Source organism: Chrysochloris asiatica, unplaced genomic scaffold, assembly GCF_000296735.1.
Source record: "Chrysochloris asiatica unplaced genomic scaffold, ChrAsi1.0 scaffold00170, whole genome shotgun sequence".
NCBI classification, from domain to species: Eukaryota; Metazoa; Chordata; class Mammalia; order Afrosoricida; family Chrysochloridae; genus Chrysochloris; species Chrysochloris asiatica.
In genome coordinates, this window is record NW_006408688.1 from 7208575 (window position 1) to 7233825 (window position 25251).

The window sequence follows — 25251 nt, forward strand, 5'->3', positions numbered from 1 at the left end:
GCCTCATCTTTCTCCCGCGGAGCAGCTGGTAGTTTCGAACTGCTGACCTTCCGGTTCGCAGCCCGATTCGTAACCCCTACGCTATCTCCCATAGCCATCCCTTATTCTTTCCTAACCCTTCCTGATATCTAAACTTTGTATCTGGGCAAATGCTATCCTTCTGATCTCATACGGTTGATTTTTCTGAGAAGCACACACCTCTCTAGTATTACTGCTCACCTTATACATCTATCCATTCTTTGGCTGGAAATTGAGCCATGGGACAAGTTCAGTTCCAAGCCTGAAGGGTAACTAAGGACCATAGTTTCAGGAGTTCTACCAGTCTTTATCTAACCAGTGAGCCGGGTCTGTTCAATGATTTTGAGTTTTGTGCCACATTTTTCTCTCACTCTAGCCAGGAACTTCTGAAGTAACTCTTTCAAAGTGGTAGGTATGGTGGTTGGGCACCATCTAGTTCTTCTGATCTCAGATTTGTGGAGGCTGAGTTCATATGATCCACCAGTCCTTTAGACTAATTCTTTCCACGTGTCTATGATTTTCTGCACTCTTTTTCTCTCCAGTCAAATACTATAGATAAAGGCTAATTTAAAATGCATTAATTAAGAAAAACAACTAATACAATTAAAGTAAGATTTAGCATTCACCAAGGAGCCTTGGTGGCACTGTACGACAAGCACTGAATTGCTAACCACAAGATTAACAGTTCAAACCCACCAGTCACTCCACAAGAGAAAAATGGGGCTTCATGCTACCATAAAGATTTACAGCCTCAGAAACCCTAAACAAGATCACTACGTGTTGGAATCAACTTGATGGTAGTGTGTTTAGCTTGGGCTTTAGTATTCACTGTTATCTGTGCCTCAGAAAAGTTCATCATATAAAAAAGAAAATAAAGAAGTACAAGTTCAGCTCTACTTACCCTACTCTAATCATTTTTGATTGAGGAATTATTATTTATGCTTCTGATACTCTTAATGTGAGAATATATACGAAAAGCAGTGTGCAGAGTACATTTCTTAGAAAAAAAATCAGAAAGCCCATGTTTCTGAAGTGTTTTCTTAAACCCCATTCATAAATCTTAACAACTAAACAAAGAAGTGATGAATAATATAAAAATCACTGATGTCTTAGATCATTTCCACAACAATGGACTATTTAAATGCAAACTTGTGAAGGGTAGTGGCTTTGTTTTTGTCTCTATCTTCTCACATATAACTGATGGGCAATAAATACTTACTATATGATTCTTACTGGACTGTATGATCCCAATGTAGTTTCTGACACTATACTCAACATATACCTAACATACAAGATTTTCAGACAGATTCGTCTATTTAAAACAGTATTACAGTGCCCTCTGCTGGTGGCTATTTTGTAGTAGCATTTATATTGCTTTATTCATCCAAAGAACAGTAGAAATCATACATTAGTCAAATGTTTGTCTTACTATATATGATACAGCTATTCCTCATTTACCAACTATTTCATCTGACATTCTGCATTTACAATTATTAAAAACCTATCGTGTGACTATTTTGCACATTAACAACATATACCTGACACATATATAATGAGCACGAAGGTACAAGGCAAGAATAATACTGGCTTCACGGTTACAGGTGTGTGCCAATTTGGCTGGGCCATGATACTTAGTGGTTTGGCAATTATATACTGATGTAATTTGGCTACTGTGCAATGATGTGATCATCCTCTATTTTTGCTAACAACCTAATCTTTGAAACCTCACCATGCCATAATTGAGGAGAGGGTGTAGAGTGTACCCATCTATGTATACAAAACACTAAAGAAACACTTCAGATACACTAAACCATATTTAACGTAGTAAAATAGCAATGATGCCATTTTGAAGTGTGATACAAAGTTGTTGTTCTTAAGTGCCATCAGTCGATTCCGACTCATAGTGACCCTGTATAGGGTTTCTAAGGAGCGGATGGTGAGCCTGAACCATCGACCTTGCAGTTCAAACTGGACTTGCAGTCCAGTACCATAAACCCATAGTGCCACAAGCACGCATTTATTACTGGCAACCAATTTGTAATATAATAGGCTTAACAGGGGTTGTTTTGTAACAAAAGGCTGTAAATCGAGTCAGATGTTTGTAACCCAGGGACTGTCTGCATTTATTATGAATTGTTGTATTAAGACTGAGAACAGGATTCTAGCATATACTTTAAATCATTTGTCTTTTGAGAAAAAAATTTATATGTACACTGTAACCAGTATTAGGGACAAATAGCAGTTGATCTAGACAAAATAACTTTACAATTTTAAGAAACCCTGACTTCTACTTTTTCAAATTCCCATTTGACGCCAATGAAAACAATGAGCCTCAGACTGGCAAATGAACATGCATGGCCAGAGAACGATTTATCTGTATTTTTTTTAAAGTTTATATGTGAAACAAATACTTAAAATTCCTAAGTCAATATAATTTCCCATATTACTGTTCAGTAAAATCAAAATAGTCTGATTTATAAAGCAGTAAAATTTTCAATTATTTGGCTAGACTTGAATTCTACAAATTGATAGCTCATTTTGATATATGAGGTAAAAATATCCAATTCCTTAAGATCGTTAAATTCTTAATTTTAAGTCCTTCATCTATTAAAATGAAGCTTTACCAGATAAAACTTTCATTTCAGTGATTATACTCAATGTTTTATTCAAAAGTTGCCCCTGCAACAATGTTGTGAAATGATGTTTATTCTTAGGCAAAGTGTTAGGTATTCAGCTGCTAACTGGGAGGCTGGTGGTTCAAGTTCATCTGGGGACAGATATGGTGATCTACTTCTCAAAAACCAGCTACGGAAACCCTATAGTGGTGGTTGGTGGTTATGTGCTGTGGAGTTGATTCCGACTCATACCAACCCTGTAAGGGTTTCCGAGATTGTAAACCTTTACGGGAGCAGAAAGCATCATCTTTCTCCAGCAGAACAGCTGGTAGTTTCAAACTACTGACCTTGAGGTTCGCAGGCCAATTTGTAACCACTACGCTATCAGCGCTCCTTATGGAAACTCTAAAGAGCACAGTTTTACTCTGGTACACATAGGGTCACGTTTAGTGGGAATGAACTCAATAGCAAATGGTTTGTTTTTTGGTTCACCGGCTTAACTCCTCAACTAGATTACAGAGATCCTTACTGGTAGGGCCCAAGTTTTATTCACCACGTATTCCCCAAAACTAGCATGTATTTGGTCTCCCATTCCAGAAAAAAAACCTCATTAAAATTGGCTGAGATAAACTGGATATAACTGTACCTTCTAAACCTCAAATATAAACATGTTTTTCACTTATGAACTTCCTACAGTATATTCAACAATCTCACAACCAGAATATTACATAAAAATTTTTATAAAATAAAACCCATATCCCTCTTTCCCATATGGCAATGAATTTCTTGTACTGTATTTCTAGCCTGAAAATAGTTTGAGCTACATCTTGCAATGATTATAGAAAGAAATATTATAAAAAGCAAATCCTAACTTCTTAATTAGGTAACTGACTGCGTAAATAATCCATCTTTACATAAACAAAATGCAAACACTATCAAGGTATGCAAATGCTATCAAGGTCAGGTTTATACTCTTTACTTTGGATTTTCAATGGCTGGAAATAAAAATAAAAGACATGATAAATCAGAATAGACATACAAGTTTCCTTCCATAAATGAATATAAAAATGTTATCATCAGCCCAAACAGGTCATTCCAACTTTAGCTACTTACTTGATGGCCCAAGGACATCTTTGCTATCACCCAGAAGCTTTTAATGCAGGGTAATTGAGCAGCAAACAAACACAATCCAAACCAGGAAGAAGCAAAATGCATCAGGACGGAAGCAGCAGTGAAACAAAAGGATAAGGAAAAGAGCATTAGTTTATAAGGAGAAAGCACATGCACATCATTACTAATAATCATAATTTATAAAAAATGTCCTGTCCCTACCCTCCTCAAAAAAACACCTGACTTAGCCATTATCAAGTACCAAGTATTTAATTTTGGAAAATGAAGGTGGGAAGAAAAGAATGGAACTGTCCAAATGTTTTGTTTTGTAAGTTACCGAAGTAAAAAAATTATTTTCAATTATAATTTAAGATATGGGTAAGGAGTGGTAAAAAATGATTTAAAATCATAAGGAATATCCAAAGGTTATTAATTCCTTAAATTTAAGTGGTTTATAAATATATAACCCCATGCATTATTAAAAATTAGTTTTGCATGCTAAAAGCACTTAACATAGCATAGAGATTTAGTCTGTTTCTTCTATGAAAAAAATGGAATAAACATTTATGGAGCAAAACCAAAACCAAACTTACTGCCAGTGAATCAGTTCTGACTCGGTGGCCCTATAGAACAGAGGAGAAATGCTCCATAGGGTTTCCAAAGCTGTAAATCTTTATGGAAGTAGGCCACCTCATCTTTCTCCCACATAGCAGCTGGTGTATTTGACTCACCCACCTTTCAGTTAACAGCCAATAATTAACCCACTGGCCACCACGATTCTTTAACATTTATTGAGTGCTTATTATATGCCAAGGACAAACTTCTTCAAAGACAAGCTTCCATAAGGACACCAACAAAATATAACAAATTTGTTCTCAAATGACAAAACAGAGGAAAATTGGTTAAAAAGATAAATTTTATTAAGCAGGGCAATATTTTTTTAAGACCCACGGAATAATCAAGCACATTATCTAGAGTTACTGGTATTTAGGAAGCCAGAAGACCCAATTCTTGAATGAAGAGCTTGTCAACAACTGAAAGAAACAGGAAAAAGACTACTGGCCGTTTGCCCAGTAACTATTTTAACACATAACATTACTCTAAATGTTGCCTTTGAATAAAATTTTTGGTCTCCTTTGGTAGGAACAGAGTCCTCAGCTCTCTTTAATTTTCAAATATCAATCAACTATAGTAACATTAAAATTACTTAAAGTAACAACAATAAATTCCTAGTGGCTATATTTATCCATTTGATTTAAAGGGAGTTGTTGTTGTTAACTGCCATCAAGTCGGTTATTTAAAGGGAATAAGGGACTCTTAAATGCCTGTTTTTTAAAAAAGAAGGAGGAGTGAAGATTTTTTCAAAAATCATAGAACAGTCATTCGTTAAGCTTCGTCTCCTTGGAAGAAATTTTGAGCTTGTTATTTTCCTAAAGTGATGGCTATTTCACAGTACTTCAAATTATTATGATCAAGATCTTATTACTGATAGACATGCTATCACAACCAGCAAGCTTGTGGGAAGACATTAAAATAACTGAGGTAGGCAGTCTCTAACATCAAGATACCATAAATCAGAATCCACTGAATGGAACTAACAACAGTCCCTAGCCTGGCTCCCAAGGATCCTTCACTTCCTGTAATTCATGTCCTCATATAATCACCCCTCCTGGAGAATGAGGTGAATTTACAGAAGCACTTCTAAGGAACAGAATATTGTAGAGGTGATGGGATTTTACTTCTGAGATTACAGTTGCTGTTGTTACTGCTTATCAATTCAGTTGTGAGAATTTTGTGTTCTTATGTTGAAGTATAATCAATACTGAAGTCTATGTCTTGGATCTTCATCAGTAAGTGCTTCAAGTTCTCTTCACTTTCAGCAAGCAAAGTTGTGACATCTTCATATTTCAGGTTGTTAACGAGTCTTCCTCCAATTATAATGCCGCATTCTTCTTCATATAATCCAGTTCCTTGGATTATTTGCTCAACGTAAAAACTGAATAAATATGGTGAAAGGATACAATTCTGATGCATACTTTTCTTGATGTTAAGCTGCACAGTACACATCCTTGTTCTGTTCAAATGACTGCCTCTTGATCTATGTATAGATTCCTCACAATTATATGTTCTGGGTTTCCCACTCTTCTCAATGTTGTTCATAATTTATTGTGATCCACAACAGTTAAATGCCTTGTAAAAAGAATGCAACTGCTCTCTATCGGAAAAGTCAAGCTGGAGAAAGCTAGTGCCACATCATAAGGTAACTTGTAGAATGGGCCCACTAGTCCTTGAGGAACTGACATGTGTCAACAATCACATAATTGAGTTTGGAAGCAGAGTCCCTGCCTCCCCTGCCATCCACCCACCCAGTTAAGTTTTCAGAGGAGAATGCAGAAGTTAGTTCCCTCTCACCTCAAAAGCTAACTGTAAGTACATGTAATCTTGAGTCAGAGCCACCTAGATAAATGGCTTCAGATTCTTGACCAACAGAAACTTAGATTATAAATCACATTGCTTTAAGATACTAAATTTTCGATAATAGATTATGCAGCAATAAATAACAACAATACTGGAAAACTAAAAGAACTTAAGATTGTAGGAAATTTACAAGTGTTTTCAAGGGCATCTTGTAAGAACATTTTTACTCTATTTTTATGAACAATTACCAGTTTCCCTAGATTTACCAGTAATTTCCTAAAGGAAAGCATTGGTTATAACTATTTACATACAAAGTTGGAAGTGTTTCTTTTCATAAAGACAGTAAAATACGAAGGCTAGAGTTAGCCTTCTACTTGCAATAAAATATTAAGCATATCTTTGTTGTAGTTATATTTTCAAGTTTTGTTGAAGAAACACACTATGTCAGCCGCTGTACAACCTTTTGCCTATTTACTTTCAGAAAATAATTCTCATATATATATCGTAACTCTTGAATATTTGTTTCAAAAACCTTGAATTATGCCTATTCTCAATATATGTCATATAAATTCAATTCTATTGGATTAGCATTTTATATATATATATACATATTTTTTTTTCCAGATTAAGGCACTGAAGAAAAATAAAAACACTATTTTTACCATCTGCCCATCCATCATTCAACCAATCTTAATTGAAATAACTACTATAGCCAGGCACTAGAGAATACTAGAAAGATGCTTACCCCTGTCTTATTGACTATACAAAAAGCATTTCACTGGGTGGATCATGACAAATTATGAATATTGTGAAGAATAGGAATTCCAAAGCACTTAATTGTGTTCATGAGGCATGTGTACAAAGAACAAGCAGCAGTTGTTCGAACGAAAGTAAATCCTGTGTGGTTTAAAATAAAAAAAAAGTTGTATATCAGAGCTGTATCCTTCCATCAAACTTAGTCAATTTGTATGTTGAGCAAATAATTCGAGAAGCTGAACTATATGAAGAATGCAGCATCAGGATAGGAAGACAGCTTGTGATATGCAGATGACAAAACTTTGCTTGCTGGAAGTAAAAAGGGCATGAAGCACTTACTGATGAAATTCAAAGACTATATACAGTCTTCAATCCAGATTACACCTCAGTATGAAGAAAACAAAAATCCTCACTACTAGAGCAACATCATCATAAACAGAGAAAAGACCAAAGCTGTCAAAGATTTCATTTTACTTGGATCCACAATAGATGCCCATCAAAGCATCAAGAATTCAAATGGTGTATTGGATGCACTAGACAAATCTACTGCTAAAGATCTGTTTAAAGCAGGGGTGAGGAACCTTTTTTCTGCCAAGGGCCATTTGGATATTTATAATATCATTCTTGGGCCATATAAAATTATCAACTTAAAAATTAGCCTGTTAAATTCAAACATTTAATTGCTGTTGTTGTTAAGTGCGATCAAGGCGATTCCAACCCATAGCGACCCTGTATAAGGTTTGTGAAGAGCAGCTAGTGAGCTTGAATCATCGACCTTGCAATTCCAACAGCTTTGCAGTCTGACTCATTACCCCACAGCGCCACATACCAGGACATTACTCACCCCTAATATGGGTCGGAACCGACTCGATGGCACTTCAACAACAACAACAACAATATGAGATGGGAGGAGCTCTGGTAGCATAGTGGTTATGAATCGGGCTGCGAACCACAAGGTTAGCAGTTCCAAACTACCAGCTGTTCTGCGGGAGAAGATGAGGCTTTCTTCCCCCGTAAAAATTAACAGCCTCGGAAACCCTGTACAGGGTTGCTATTGGTCAGAATTGACTCAACAGCACTTAACAACAACAATGAGTTGGAAGCAGCTCTGGTAGCATAGTGGTTTTGAATCAGGCTGTGAGCCTTAAGGTCAACAGTTAGAAATTACCAGCTGTTCCACGGAAGAAAGATGAGGCTTTCTGCTCCTGTAAAGATTTACAGCCTCAGAAACCCTGTATAGGGTCACTCTGAGTCGGAACCGACTCCAAGGCACATAACCACCACCACCAGTATGAGTTGGAGGAGGCCAGGTGTGGCGCTGTGTGTTAATGTGCTAGACTGCAAAGTCAGTTTGAACTGCAAGGTTGGTGGTTCAAGCTCACCAGTCACTCCTTGGAAACCCTCTACAGGGACGCTATGGGTCGTAACAGACTTGACAGCACTTAACTTAATGATGATATGAGTTGGAACCTACTCCACAGCACATAACCTTCAACACCAATGTGATGGCAGGAATTGTGGTGACTTGGCAGGGCCAGACCAAGTGATTTCACCCCTGGTTTAAAGTGTTAAAAGGAAAAGATGTCACCTTGAAGACTAAAGTGATCCAAGTCATAGTATTTTCATTCACCTCATATGCACACAAAAGCTGGAAAATGAATAAGGAAGACAGAAGAATTGATGGCTTTGAGTTATGATGTTGGTACATAAGTGAATATACAATGACATGTCAGAAGAATGAACAAATTTGTCTGAGATGAAGTATAGGCAGAATACTCCTTAGAAGGGAGAGTAGAAAGAAAAGTACTTCTCATGTACTTTGGACATGTTATTAGAAGGACCAGAACCTAGAGTAGGACATCATGCTTGGTATAATAGAGGACCAGGAAAAAAAGGAAGATTAAGAAGTGAGAAGGACTGACACAGTAGCTGCAATAAGAAGTTCAGAATTAGCCAACCATTGTGAGGATGCTGCAAGAACGGGTAGTGTTTTGTTCTGTTGTATGCAGGGTCGCAATCAGTCAGAACAGACTTAAAGTCACCAAATAATAATAACATTATAACCAGGTACCTTTTTAAGTATCGAAGGATACAGCAATAAATCAAACAGATGAAAATTCTACACTCATGGCCCTTACGTTCCAGTGGGGGAAATAAATAACAACATATTGTTGTTGTTGTTAAGTGCCGTGGAGTCGGCTCGGACTCATAGTGACCCTGCATCGGGTTTCCGAGGCTGTAAATCTTTACGGGAGCAGAATGCCTCATCTTTTCCCGCAGAACCGCTGGTAGTTTCAAACTGCTGACCTTGAAGTTGGCAGCCTGACTCGTAACCACTATGCTAAGCAAGTAAAAATTCATATTATATAATATAGTATAAGTGCTTAGGAAATGAGTAAGTAGAGAATGAAGGAATGTGTAATGTTCAAAAAAGAGAGTTCAAATTTTAGATAGGGTAGCCTAAGAAAGCGTCACTATGGAGCTGACTGAAGAAAATATGGAACCTTTACATAAAGAGGAAGTCCTGGTGTGGTGCTGTAGGATAACGCACTGAACCAAAAGGTCAATTCGAACCACAAAGTCACAGTTCCAATTCACTAGCTGCTCTTCAGAAACCCTTCACAGGGTTGCTAGCAGTTGGAACCAACTCATTCTGGCTGCTATGATGAAAAGGTTATTGCAATAATCTAGGGGAAAGATGAACTTGGACCAAGTTGTTAGCAATGAAGGTAATAAAATTTCCAGATAGACAAAATGCAGGGCACAAGAGAAAGAGAGAAGTCAAGATGATATCCAGCGCTGGGGTCTGGAAGGATGGCACTGACATGGAAAAAACAGCATGAAAAGCTAGTTTTCTGGGAGAATACAAGGAGCTCAGTTTGGAACAAGTTAAATTTGAAATACCTGGATAAAATTTCCTAGGCACTTCATTTTTAGGTGGTGGTGGTGGTTGTTGTTAAGTGCTGTCGAGTCAATTCCAACCCACAGCTATAGTGGGCTAAACAATGGACTGCTAACCACAACACTGGTGATTCAAATCCACAAGCCAATCAGAGAGAAAGGCTCCCTTAATAATTTACAGTCTTGGAAACCATTAACAAGGTCTCAGTGAGTCGGAATCAACTCAGTGACAGAGTGGAGTGGGTGGGTCAGAAATCCAAGTAGAAGTGACAAGTAGGCAATTAGAGATACAAATGTGTAGTTCAGGGTAAAGTTCAGGCTATAAGAGAATGATGTAAGTTATGATATGTATATATGACAGCATGGATGAATGACCTGAATGATCTGATCACAGGAAATTAAAAAATGACACAGAGTAAAAACAAATAGGCACAAAAACAGCTTATGTTAAAATGGAACAGAACAAAGTATCAAGTTGAAACATTCCAAAGCAAAGCTAAGCAACAATAATAAGCAAGGCTTCCCAAGAAGTATGTGAATAAAAAGGTGTTAAATTGGGAAGGATTACAGGTAAAGCCAGCCTCCCAGAGTTGTTTGCAAGTGATGCTAACAGGAAATGAAATGTAAATAGGTGAGTATTAGATATCACTTTTATCAAGTAACTTAAAGCCTTCTGCACATGGCTAAACTGCACCCCACTACCTTCTTACTGCTTTTAGAACCTGGATGAAATCTGTGCACTACAAACATGGGTAAAGATGATATAAAATTATTGGAGTAGAAACATTCTACGTAAGTATCTCGTAAGAATTTCTTTTTTTAAAGCTAGCCATTCTTCTTGGCCTTTGCTTAAAAAAAACAAAATACTGCTAGAATCTTACAGATTACAAGAACGTCTCCTCAGCTTTTTCAGGAAAACAACACTAAGACATGAAGAAACATTTTATTTGAGTAACTCATCATATTTGCCATTATCCCTACGCCATGTCCACACAGTTATCTCAACAAAGTCTTGGTTATATAAATAAACTATCTATTTTGGCAGAAGATTAAAAATAAACTAATAAAACTAACATGCTTGGAATTTGTCGTCTATTTACTGTTAACTAGTGCACAACCAGAAAGCTTTAATTTAAAGCATGACATATTTATATCCACTATCTAAATTTCAATTAATTTTAGATTATAAATCTCAGAAAGAGAACATTATGCAAGCAATATTGTTTCATTATAGCAGACTTCAAAATATTTGCCATTCTATCTATAAATAGTAGAAAAAATTCAATCTCTAAGAAATAGGTAGAATTTCATAGAAACTAGAATATATATATATACTAGATACATACTAGAATATATACTAGAATAACTCTCAGTCCCAACAAACCAGGGATGTCCAATCTACAACATAGAAAAAAATTCCCATTAGATCTATAGTTTTGGGGCCATTGCGTTTAATATAGCACCTTCCTCTTAGCATATCCAACACACATATTGAATTGACATAAGTCATCTAATGTGCTTACGTCAAAGCAAAAAAAACTTATCAAGCATTGATGCAGCAAGTGGCGACTGATTAATCTATTAAAGTTGGTTACATTGCCTTCATAGAGGAAATTATGCTGCAGTTGGTTCCCAAAAGTCACAAGGAGAACACAGGATTATACAAAACATCTCAAAGTACTTGATTTAGTGCTTTAGTCCTTATAAGTATAAATAGTGGTGCTACTGGGTAAGCACTGGACTGCCAACAGCAAGACAAGCAGTTCAAACCCACTAACCACTCCAAAGAGGCTTTCTGCTTCTGTGTAGATTTACAGTCTTAGAAACCCTATACAGCATTACTATGAGTCAAAATCAACTCAGTGGCAATGGACCTGGGTTTAGGCCCTTAGAATAAGAAATTTCAGTGAGGGATACATAAGGCAGATGAGATTTGTTTGTTCTCAGTACATTTAGCGGAATTTTTCATGTTTCTGCAATTCTCTGCAAAAACCACATGTACACCGTCTATCTCAGAGTTTTATAGTAGAGTTTTTTTTAAAGAAAATGTATTTTCTTTTATGAGAACAAGGTCTTATCACTATCAGATAGATGTCAAAGAAGTAAAAAAGAGATCTAGCATGTGAGGCAGTAATTTAAAATGAACAAATCACAGTTTTGATCTAACAATCTGATTTCTAGGAATGTATACTAAGGTGATAAGCCTAAATGTTGAAAAAGAGGTGTCTCTGTATATATTTATCACAACACCATGTTCAGGAAATGAGAATGTTCAAAAAGGCATTAAATAATAATACATTACACAATGAAACACTATTTGGTCATTTTTTCTGACAGAAAAACGTCCATTGCATCAGTTTTGAAAAACAAGTTATGATAAAAGAGCCTTAGTTATATAAGATTTCATATGTAAGATGTACACATAGAAATTTAAGGAAGATACCACCATTAATAGAGGTCACCTTAAAGAGGAAGGCTTTTACCTCTCATTTTATTATCCTTTCTGTACTGCTTTAAAATGCTACACTATATACTATTTTTATAGTAAAAAATATTGTCAATTTACATTTTGGAAAAAGTAAAATTATAATTTATAAAATTGACCTTTTCAATGACATTAGCTCTATTTTATTATCACAAAAATACAGTGAAAAATATTTTTTAAGAATCCTGAAAAAGTACAAAAATGTTAATTTAACATTTAAATGTAGCACCATTGATTACTCACTGTCTCGTGAACTTCAGCAACGTCTGAATATGGCAAGATCTAAAAAAAAAACAAATTTTCTCAGGAGTGATTTAATCTCACATATACGTGAATCTGAATCTAGAGAGCACCTTGTTATTTAGTGCCTCGAGTTGATTCTGACCCATAGCGACCCTTTATAGGATTGCTGAGGAGCAGCTGGTGAGTTTGAACCACTGACTCTGTGGTTCAAACAGACCTTGCCGTCCAGTGCTTCCCCTCCAGCTCATCAAATTAAGTAAGTAGTAAAACCATCTTTTCTTCTGCATGGGGGTGGAAAAAATTAAGATGGTAAATCAAAAAGTTGTCACTTGGGTTCCAGTTTATGCAAGCACAAATGAAATGGGTTTAGACGTGTCTCTGCCATCAGTGGGTGGCTGCAGGTAAGTTCTCTCAGCAATACTCACTAGTGTACCTTCAAAAAAACACGTCCAATCAAAACAGGAATTTGCTAGACTAGTGAAATTCAAAGCAGAAAGGTCAGCTAAGAAGGATATAGGGATTATTTTCTTGGGATCCCAAAAGGGTACTCTTGATAGATTTTCTCAGAGGGCACAGAATGATCATGGGGACTTATTATTATGAAGATGTTTTTAAGAATAATGAAAACTACATTGGAGAGAAAATGGCCAGGAAAATTGTGTTGAAAATTTTTTTCCCGTCACACTAGACCAATTCATTCTTTGAGGGTAGCAAGGGCTGTCCTAAGAGAATTTCACTGGGAAACCTTATCCCATCCACTCTACAGCCCTAATCTTGCCTTCCCCTTCAGACTTCTTTTTGTTTCCAAACTGAAAGACACTGATAATGAACATGATTTAAGTCCTTTGCGGATTGCCAAAACTGTCATGGTATAAATCAAGTAACTTCAGGGAAGGGTTAGAGAGTTAGGAACACCTTCAGGAGCGTACAGGCTAAGCATGGAGGATATGATGAGAAACAACAACTTTACATTTTTATATTTTTGCTCTATTATTTTGCAGCAACAATTTTTGACTTGCCCTATTATAATAATGCTTTTACATTAGAAACTAAATCCTTTAAAAAAATTTTTTTAACACTAAAATTTCAAAAATTACATTCAATCTGACAATCACCCACATGTTCTTGGGCCTTTTCACAGTTCTTAGCTTCTATTGCTGTGGCACTAAATGTTAGCAGTTCAAAGCCATCAGACACTCATCAGAAACCCTGTTGTTGTTGTTAAGTGCCATCGAGTCGGTACCAACTCATAGCAACCTTATGCACAACAGAACAAAACACTGCCCTATCCTGGGCCAACCTCACAATTATTGCCACACTTGAGCCCATTGATGGCTCAGAAACCCTACTGTTGTTGTGAAGTGCCATCGAGTCAGTTCCGACCCATAGAGACCCTGTACAGGGTCATTATGAGTCAGAATTGACTTGACAGCAATTAACAATAGCAACATATTCTCTTGAAGAAGCTGTGACTGTGCAGCGATTTAAGTGTTAGACAATTAACTACAAGGCTGCCAATTCAAATCCAGTGACCACTCCAAGGGAGAAAGACAAGACTATCCTGTAAAGATCTGCAGTGTCAGGAACCTAAGGAGCAGATGTACCAGGTCACTATGAGTCACAACCAACTGGATGTCAGTAAATTTGTTTTGTTTCCAGTCTTCCTTTAGGATTCCTAAGATGTGCAAATGATTTAGTGCTTCGTTCCTAACCCAAAGATTGATGGTTTGAAGACATCCAGAGATGTTTCAGAAGAAAGGCCTAATAATCTACTTCTGACAGGTTACAGCCATGAAAACCCTATGGAGTACAGTTATACTCTGAAATGTCTGAGGTTGCTATGGGTTGTAATTAATTCTATGGCAACTGGTGTTCAACTGGTTTATCTTCCCTCCGTGTGTTCACTTCCATCAGTCCTTTCATCATACAAATTGCCTCTCCCCTTGGCTTCTAAAACACTACACTATTTTGGCTTTTTCCTCTTTTTTCTTGCACCCACTTAGTCTTCCCCTTCAATATGTGAACAGTCATAGCCACTGTTTTACTCTCATGGCCATTTTATTGCTATTTCTCGACCTACTTTTTCCTACAGATTCCAGTAATATTCAAGGCTCACTCATTACCTTTATTCAATTAACTTCCAAATTTCCTTCTTCAAACATAACTAGCTTCAAAATGTCATCCTAAAGCATTTTTACCTGTATGTTCTGACATTATTGCAAATTAACTACTGGCCCTAAATTTTTGTTAGCAAAAAAAAAAGAACACTAAGCTTATATTAGAAAGCATCATTACATCATAAATACAGTTCATTGATTTTTCTGAGAAACCACCAATCACACTGATTTTCCCAATTCTTTCAAAGTCATCAACTTTCTTATAATCACTCAAACTACAACCCTGAGTCTTCTAACACCTCTCCTTTTCCCCAACATCTTGTTACTGTTGTTGTTTTTGCTTTTGCTATGTGCCATCAAGTCGATTCTGACTCACAGTGACCTGCTATAAAATTATGGACTAGAATTAGGAAATCTGAGCTCTAAGTGTACTTCTATTCATATTTTTAGATGACCATAAAATTCTATCACCAGCAATCCAACATAGAAAATTAAATCAATTCTAGTAACATTACTAGTATTTTATAGCAAATATTAGTCTTTTGTCATTATGCACTCAAATTCCATTTCTTGAAATTTCCTATTCTTTTTCTAAATAATTATATTCTTACAGACTCGCCACCAGTTTTTAGTAACAGAGCATTTTATTTCTTCTGGTACTGGAAGCCCCTTGCCATAATAAAACCAACCTCTTTCACCAATGTTTTCACACACAGGAAAATGTAAAATTAATCCATATGATTTTTCAGTTGTAACTAATGACATGCATTTGGTCAGACTACTGGCAAAGTCTAGCACTATGGTAAAAGGGGGCTTCAAAAGGTTCGTGGATGTAAACACAATGTATACAAAGACAATCCTACTTTTTATAAGTAGCAATTGGGATCTTAAAAGTTCATAAGGGGCCTACTAAAGTATGTTAACTACTGGTATCTCCCTGTGCAGAGGCAAGAAGAGTAAAGAAACTGAAGACACTTGGAATCAATTAGTTCAGTTCACTAATGGAACATGCAAATATTTGTCTCCACGATCCTAAGACCAAAATTAGATGGTGTCCAGCTACCACTACCAACTGTTCTGAAAGGGATCATATTAGATGGTCCTGGATAGAGTGGAAGAAAATGTGGAAGAAAACTCAAAATCATGAAAAAGATCAGGCTTACTGGTCAGAAACAGACTGGAGGAATCCAAGATTATGGCCGTTGGTCATCCTACATGTCTGGAACTGAACTAACCCTCATGGCTCAATTTTCAGCCCAGCAGTAAATAGGGATATATGGGGACAACAACACTAGTGAGGTATGCACTTCATAGAATGGTCAACCATTCAAGATCAAAAGAGCAGCATTTACCTAAAGGCAAAATTCAGAAGGGTTGGGAAAGAAGGTAGAATGGAAACACTACAGGGAGAAGATGAAATAAGTGATGTTACATGGATGGGACTACACTCATTGAAACTGGTTTTTTTTAATGTAAAACTGATGATCTGGCTCTGTAAACCTCTACTCAATTCACAATAACAAGTTTTTTTTTAAAAAAGTTCATGGACAAATTTCATTTTCCATAAACTTTTTGAAGCCCCCAGTACAAGAAAAATAGTTAACTATCCAATAAAGGAATTAATCCTATGATCTTGGCCTTTTACCTTAGTAATATTCTTCTCCTTATCAGACCTAAGCAGTCATAGCTGCCTGGGAAATTTATGGAATAATAATAGTACAACTGAAACCACATAATCACATCACAATCACACCAGGTAAGATTTGAGAACTGGTTATTCAAGACGGCTAAGTCCTGTATGCTTAAATATGTCTGCATATAATGTTTAATCTTATGATCTGTTTAAATAATTTCTATTTAGAATTTTATTTTGGTCAATTATAGATATGAAGGTAAATTTTAAAGTATTGCTACTAGGGTTCCAGGTCTTACATGCATAATTTTATTCCAAACAAAATGTGCTAAAACATGTCTCTGTGATCTGTGGATAGCTGCAGACAAGTTCTCTCAGTAATACACCTGTCTGAGTGTTATTAGGGTGCTTTTAAGAAAAAAGATCCACGCAAAGAGTGGCTTCCTAGGGGAACTTCTGGGCCTGTGAAATTTAACTCAGAGAGGTCAGTTCAGAAAGTTATAGCAACTGTTTGGGGATCCTAAAGGGGTAATCTTGATATATTTTCTGGAAGGACACAGGACAATCACTGAGACTTATTATGAAAAGTTTTAAGAACATGGAAAACAGCATTGTTGAGGAAAAGTCCACAAAAGGTGCACTGAGGAATTTTTCCCATTACAACAATGCACCTTGCTCATTCCTCAAGTATAGCAAGGGCTGTCTAACGAAAATTTTGTTGAGAAACCTAAAACCCCAACTACCTGCCAGCCCCGTTCTTATCCCTTCAGATTTCTTTTTGTTTCCAAAACTCAAAGGACATTACAAAGGAATACAATTTGAATCCCTTGAGAATGCCAATATTGCTGTTTTGAGGCACTGTAAGTGGACAACACAGAATTCTCTAGGCAATGGTAAGAGAGAAGTGTATAAATCTAAATGTGGAGAAACAATACTTCACATTTTGATATTTTGTTGAATAAAAGCTCCTATGATTGTGTAGCGATACTTTTTGATTTACGCTTGTAAATGAGCCTACTTGATTGGATGATGACCAGAATCTGAATTAACAAAAGAACTGAGTAACCAGTTCCTTCTTTCTTTCTAGAGTTCAATTTCATTTCTTAAAAAGAAATCATTTCTAAAATAATCACTGATTAGTACACCATGTTGTTTATTATCATGCCACAGGCAAAGCTGCTTACAAATTTACAATGTGTACTTCCACCTCGATGACTCATAATACCGATCACTCATGAGAATACAGTGATAACAACTGCTCTTCATGTCTTCATGTCATAACTACATGGTACCCGAATGCCAAAAATGCTCGCTCCAGAAGAGAAGTCAAAATTAGTAACAGGAGGATAAAGCTTGGATTAAATAAAACAGATCACCCACTGCACATTTTTCCAAGTATACAATATATTTGTTGTTTGTTGCTGCTAAGTGCCATCAAGTTGGTTTAGACTCATAACAACTCTATATAGGATTTCTGAACCTGCAAATCTTTGTGGGCACAGAAACCATCATCTTTTTCCTGCAGAGTGGTTAATGGGCTCAAACCACCAACCTTGTGGTTTACAATCCAGTGCTTATCCTACAGAGCCACTGGGATCCCAACAATATGTATGAAGTTAGTGCTATTTTTATCATTTTTCATTTAACAAATAAGTAAACGGATTCCCTTCCACTCTAAACTCCTAGTGTGAATCAGTGCAAAAGTGTTATTGCTAAGTGCCGCTGAGTAGGTTCTGACTCGTAGCAACCCTGTTTCCAAGAAGTGGCTGATGGGTTTGAACTTCCAACTTTGTGGTTAGAAATCCAGTGCTTACCTACTGCACACCAGGACTCCATACATTGTATTAGGTAATGCGCATATAACACTTTAAAGAGATGCTTAAAAGACTACGTGGAATACAGATCAATCCATAACATAAAAATGTATATTTATATTTTTGTATTTAGTGACAAAAATAAGAGTATGTTGTTGCTGCTGTTATGTGCCAAAAGTCAGTTCCAACCCAGAGCGACCCTGGATAGGATTTCCAAGGAGTGACTGGTGAATATGAACTGCCGACCTTGCAGTTCAAATTGACCTTGCAATCTAGCGCATTAACCAAGAGTGCCACATCAGGACTCCAATTTAGAGTATATGTTGTTGTTAGGTGCCATCGAGTCGGTACCAACTCATAGCAACACTATTCACAACAGAACGAAACACTGCCTGGTCCTGGGCCAACCTCATCATTGTTGACATATTTGAGCCCACTGATGCTGCCACTTTGCCAATCCATCTCGCTGGGGGTCTTCCTCTTTTTCTCTGACCTTTCTTCATCTTACCAAACATGATATCCTTCTCCAGCCACTGGATCTCATGACATGTCCAAAGTATGACAGACAAAGTTTGACCATCCTGGCCTACAAGGAGCATTCTGGCTGCACTTCTTCCAACACAGATCTGTTTGTTCTTCTGGCAGCCAACGGCACTTTCAATATCCTCCTCCAACACTTCAACTCAAATGCATCAATTCTTCTACCGTCTTCACTGTCCAGCTTTCACATGCATATAAGGTTATTGAAATTACCATGGCTTGGGTCAGGCGCACTTTAGTCCTAAAGCTGATATCTTTACTCTTCTAAACTTTAAAAATTCTGGAAGCTATGCCACAGATATTTTAAATACCATCAGGGTCACCCATGGTGGACAGGTTTCAGATGAGCTTCCAGGCAAAGACAGACTAGGAAGAAGGAGAGACGAACTACTTCCAAATATTAAGTAGCTAAACCTTATGAATAGCAGAGAAACACTGTCAGATATAGGGCCAGAAAATAAACCCCTAAGGTTGGAAGGCACTCAAAATGCGACTGGGGAAGAGCTACTTCCTCAAAGTACAGTTGACCGTGATGATGCGAATGGAGTAAAGCCCATGGGAGGAAAGCCCGCGGGACCTTCATTTGCTGATGGGACACAACTCAAAATGAAGAGAACATGGAATGTACGAAGTATGAATCTAGGAAAATTGGAACGCATAAGCATCAATATCTTAGGCATTAGTAAGCTGAAATGGACTGGTATTGGCCATTTTGAATCTGATGACCACATGGTTTACTATGCCGGAAATGACAAATTGAAGAAGAATGGTGTTGCGTTCATCGCATAAAGAACACATCATGAGGTACAACACTGTCTGTGATAGGATAATATCTATGAAATCTACAGGGAAGACTGGTAGTGCAGTGGTTACAAATTGGGCTGTGAACCTTAAGGTCAGCAGTTCGAGACAACCAGCTGTTCCACGGGAGAAAGATGAGGTTTTCTACCCCAGTAAAGATTTACAGTCTTGGAAACCCTGTACAGGGTCACTATTAATCGGAACCAACTCCATGGCACATCACTACCAGGACAGGGAAGACCAGTTAATACCACTATTAATCAAATTTATGCACCGACCACTAAAACCAGTGAGAGGCTGAAATAGAAGAATTCTACCAACTTCTTCAATCTGAAATCAACCAAACATGCAATCAAGATATGTTGATAATTACTGTTGATTGGAACACAAAGGCTGGAAACAAAGAGGAAGGACCAGTAGTTGGAAAATATGGCCTTGGTGATAGAAATTATGCTGGAGATAGCAAGATAGAATTCTACAAAACCAATGATTTGTTCATTTCAAATATCTTCTTTAGACAGCATAAGAGACAATCCTACACATAGACTTCACCAGATGGAATACACAGAAATCAAGCTGATTACATCTGTGGATAGAGACAGTGGAAAAGCTATACATATCATCAGCCAAATTACAGTATATTTATAGCTAAATATTAGCACTGCTCACTAAGTAGCTATATGACCTTAGGCAAGTAATTATCCTTTCAGAACCTCTATTTCTTCATCTCTAAAAACTGATTAATATCTACACCATAGTATTATGGAGAGGAATAAATGAGAAAAAGTATGAGACACTGAGCCCAGACACTCTATTTCTCTCCACACAAATACAGTATTCCAAATACAAAAAGTATAGCTTCTAGAAGGGCACTGCAGGGGCAGGAGAGGGGAGGAGAAGGGTGGAAAGCCAAAAAGGGAAATAGTACAGAAAACTATTACAAATTATAATTATTGCTGAGAAAAAAATGTGATGTGGTGAGGTACTTCCTCAATGAATTTCTCATTCACTTTTTTTTTTTTTTTTTTAATGTTTTGTTGTGAATTATATGATAGTTTACATGGGAGAACTTTAGTTTTACATTCATTCCATCTTATATCATCTCATTGCCATGGTTCCAATCCCCTCCATGCATCATCAACCACCCAAAGCAACTGGGGACTTTGGACCCAGAGAGGGAAAGGGACTGTGGGTCTCATTCACTTTTTAATTCTCTTGTCTTTCGAGGTGAGACAAGCTTTTGACTACAGAGACTGGCAACAAAGTGAAATACATGGAGGGTCTTACAGTGAATTGGAATGAGCTCCAGGCTAAGACAACAAACCCAACCCTACCAATAACTGTGGGTGAGTAACTTAATCATTCTAATACTAAGATCCCTTGATTACAAAGCTAACAGACTGAATCATCCGATCTTTAAAGTTTCCTTCAAAGAACAGTGCTCAGTAAACTGTGATGACGACACTTAACAACAACTAAATCTTTCATACATTGTTGTTGTTAGGTGCCACTGAATCGGTACCAACTCATAGTGACCCTATACACAACAGAACGAAACACTGTCAAGTCCTGGGCCAACCTCACAATCAGTGCTACTCTTGAGCCCACTGATGCTGTCATTTTGCCAATCCATCTCACTGGGGGTCTTCCTCTTTTGCTCTGACCCTCCACCTTACCAAACATGATATCCTTCTCCAGTGGCTGGTCCCTCTTAACAATATGTCCAAAGTATGAAAGACAAAGTCTGGCCATCCTAGCTTCCAAGGAGTACTTCTTACAACACAAATCTATTTGTTCTTTTATCAGTCCATGGTACTTGCAATATTCTCCTCCAACACCTTAATTCAACTGTATCAATTCTTCTACGATCTTCCTTAGTCACTGTCCAACTTTCACATGCATATGAGGTTACTGAAAATACCATGGCTTGCGTCAGGAACACCTTATTGCTCAAACTAACATCACTGCTCTTCAACACCTGAAAAAGATCTTGTGCAGCAGATTTGACTAATGCAAATGTTGTTTTTAAGTACTGTGGAGTTGGTTCCGATTCATAGTGACCCTGCACAGGGTTTCCGAGGCTGTAAATCTTTACAGGAGCAGAACGCCTCATCTTTCTCCCACAGGACTGCTGGCAATTTCAAACTGCTGACCTTGAGGTTGGCAGCCCGACTCATAACCACTACGCTACCAGAGCTCCTTATGTCATTTGATTTCTTGACTGCTGCTTCCATGAGTGTTGACAGTTGATCCAAGAAGAAGGAAGTCATTGACAACTTCAATCTTTTCTCCATTGATAAGAATGTTGTTTATTGGTCCAGTGGTGAAGATTTTTGTTTTCTTTACATTGAGATGCAATACATACTGAAGGCTGTGGCCTTTGATCTTCATCAGCAAATATTTTCAGTCCTCTTCCATTTCAGCAAGCAAGGTTGTATCATCTGCATATCGCAGGTTGTTAATGAGTCTTCCTCCAATTCTTATGCGACGTTTTTCTTCATAGAACCCAGTTTCTTGGATTTCATACTTATAATAAGTCATGACACTCCAATTTCAAGGTGAGAAAAGTTACCTGTTTAATATCATACTCCTAACAACAGCAAAATCGTGGTTCAAATACAGGGCTATATTACCCTGGAAATCCTTTACTTTGTCTATAACGCTGTGAAATTGTAAGTAAATTCTAACCTTGCTACAGTGATTTACTCTGGAGCCAAACTATATTTACCATGGTAAAGTTGACCATGAGATAGAAGATTAAACAAAAGTGATTTAATATAACTTGTAAATGAAGACAAAACTAATGAAGACAAAACAACTATGCTTTTCAAATATTCGTTATTCTGTCTTCAAATTCTGGAAACCCAATTTCAATGTGCTCTGATAGTACTCTGATAGTAACTTATCTGCAATCCTCTCCAAGAACAATTCTTGGTAATCCCTGGTAATAATACATTGATACAATTAAACGAACACCCCTCCTCATCCACTCATGCATATACATATTTACAAAGGAAAGTCACTCACTTCTCTACTCAAGTGCTATTCAATTACTCAAGATTGGGTCTTTTGAATGTTCCAATTATTTGAGAAAATATTGTTAAGTAATTATAACTACTTTGTGCATTCAAAAAACATAATGTCAGCAATTGTGAAGGGACTGGCATTTGACTCTATTTGCTAACAAGTTAGCCTGTTACAATTTCATGGAAGTTGGTAGAAGAAATGAAAATCCTGGGTCAGAGAAACAGGTCTTTTTACTCATGACACAGTAAGCACTCATGTTTATGTTGGTTCCCCATGCCCCTCGAGGTCTGCGAAAGCAGCAGCACAGCAGACCTAGATGTATGTTAACACGTAAGTGCGTCTGTATCAGGCAAGGCACCATGCCAAAGCTTAGGAAAGAAACTGCAATCTTTTTATATGGGTTATAAGCAAATCTGTCCAACATTTTTTTACAGGAAGTGTTTATTGTATAATTCACTCTATTTTCAGCTTTAAATTAGGCTAAGTTACAGATACAGTACATATAGGTTCTCTCAAACTCAACATGTTCAAAACTGAACTCATCTTTTCCCCAAACCTGATCCTTTCCCTACATTTTCTCCTTTAATAAATGGTACCTCTGGCCTTATCATATAAAACAGAAACTTGTAAGTCACTCTAAGCTTTTTCCTAGTATTCTCCCCACATACATTCTCCTCCCCACCCCTAGTATCAATTTCAGGAAAGGGTCCTAAATATTCTACATACTCCCAAACTCTCTTATCTATCCATTCCAATGTCCACTGTTGTTGTCACTTGTTACCTAAATCTCCCTGTCTCTAGTCTTACTTCTCAGCAATTTATTTCCATAGAGAAACTTCTAAAATGTTCTAAAATGAATATGATTAGACTCCTCTGGAAAGGCCTTTCAATGTTTTTACACTTGGTTAAGTGACTATTGTTGTTGTTGTTAGTTGCCACAGGGTAAATTCTGACTTGTGATGATCCCATGTATACATGGTACAGCTGCTCTATAAGGGTTTCAAGCTGTGACCTTTTGGATCACCAAGACCATCTGCTGAAGTACCTCTGGGTGGGTTCAAAATGCCAGCCTTTCAGCTAGTTGCCGAGTGCTTATCTATTTGCACCACCCAGGAACTCCTAGGATCCCATAACTTACCAAAATGAGAGAGACAGAGAAAGAAATAACAACATCTTTTAAGCTCTGTAGAATAATCACTAGACTGGTAACCTCAAGATCATTAGTTCAAACCCACTAGCCACTCTCTGAACCCTATACAGGATTGATATGAATTTGAATTGAGTCTACGGAACACAACAACAGAATTGGTTACGTCATGTATCCCTCCACACCCATATCAATCCTACACTTCACAAACATGGCAAACTGCAAATTACTTTCTTTTCCTTAGCCATAACATGACATCCACAACTTGCTTCCATTAACTTTCATAGCTCTTGTTGCCTACAATGCCATTCTCTCCTTTGCTAGGCAGGAAATGCCTAAATTTTTTTGAACACTTAGGTTAAACATTACCACTAAGAAAACTTTTCCTGACATCTTCCCCTCCAAAGCAATCAACCCCTAACTCTTTTGGTTCCTTCTGCAACCGATATAATTATCTGTAACATGTTATTGCACTTATTAATACTGAATGCATGAATGCCTAAAAATGTATGGAAAAAAACAAACAATTTCATATGAAAAGGCCTGACTCCACTGTCTTTTTGTAGAACTCTGAACAGGCTACTTCCTAAATATATTTCTGCGTCTGTAAAATGACAATATCGCTGTCTTACCATTGTGTAGATTCAATATATTTAGTAGGTGAAAAAGTACTCTGTAAATGAAATTTATCTTTAGCATCTTCTTAAAACCACACACCCACCCATCACCAGGACCTGCTAGTTTTCATCTCAAATTCCTTCATGTATTTTCTATTCCGGTCCTAATACAGGTTTTAAATGCCTTTTACCTGGATTACAAACTGCAAGCTAAGTTGTTCCCTGAGATAACTGCTTCTATTTTGATAGCACTTAATCTTAGCCACACATTGAAATTACCTAGTGGATTTTAAAACCATTTAAGCTTGTATTTCACTCTCAGAGATTCTGGTCTAATTGAGCAGAGGTACAGCTGGGTTTTTTTTAAGTACCTCAGATGGTGCTAATATTTGGTCTGTTGCCTCTCTAGTATTCCACAATTTGCTAAAATAAATTTCTTAAACCACAAACTCTGAATAGCTGACTTCCCTACTCCAAACAATTCATTGGTTTGACACTACCTTAAAAACGAAAATTCCAAACTTTACAAATAATTTTCATGGTCCTGTATAATCTAATTTTAATATATACATGAGATTCAGCATAAGATAAATGATTTAAATTTGGCCTATGAAGTCAAAAGGTATCACAGCTGTGCCACTTACTTGCTGTGTGATTCTGAGCAACTTATTTATCTGTGTCCTCTTCTATAAAAGGGGGATAATAAAACTATTATCACAGGGTTGTGGTAAAAATGCATTCATATGTAAATTACCTGGATCAATCCTGGTTCACAGTACAGACTCCATAAATGTAAGTTGTGACACATTTCCTCTAGTTTTGCTTTCTTGAGTAATTCCCCTAATGCAGCCAACAGCATTTCCTGTGAGGACTAAAATGTGCCTAAACACAATGTGTCTGTCATGAACCTAGCAAAGCAGTATACACACACTGAGCTCAATCAAGATAGGTTGGCTTGTAGAACTCATTAAAATTTTGAACAAAATTAAATTTTATGTGTGTATATGCA

At 37.0% G+C, this 25251-nt stretch overlaps 1 protein-coding gene across 1 annotated transcript in view; it reads right to left on the reverse strand.

Moving 5' to 3' along the window:
- OSBPL8 (oxysterol binding protein-like 8) overlaps positions 1 to 25251 on the reverse strand; it is a 208817-nt gene that overhangs the window by 147891 nt on the left and 35675 nt on the right. The window contains exon 2 of the mRNA XM_006871622.1: positions 3747 to 3783. Within this exon, the coding sequence (XP_006871684.1) occupies positions 3747 to 3783 (37 nt within the window). The remainder of the gene's footprint in view (positions 1 to 3746; positions 3784 to 25251) is intronic.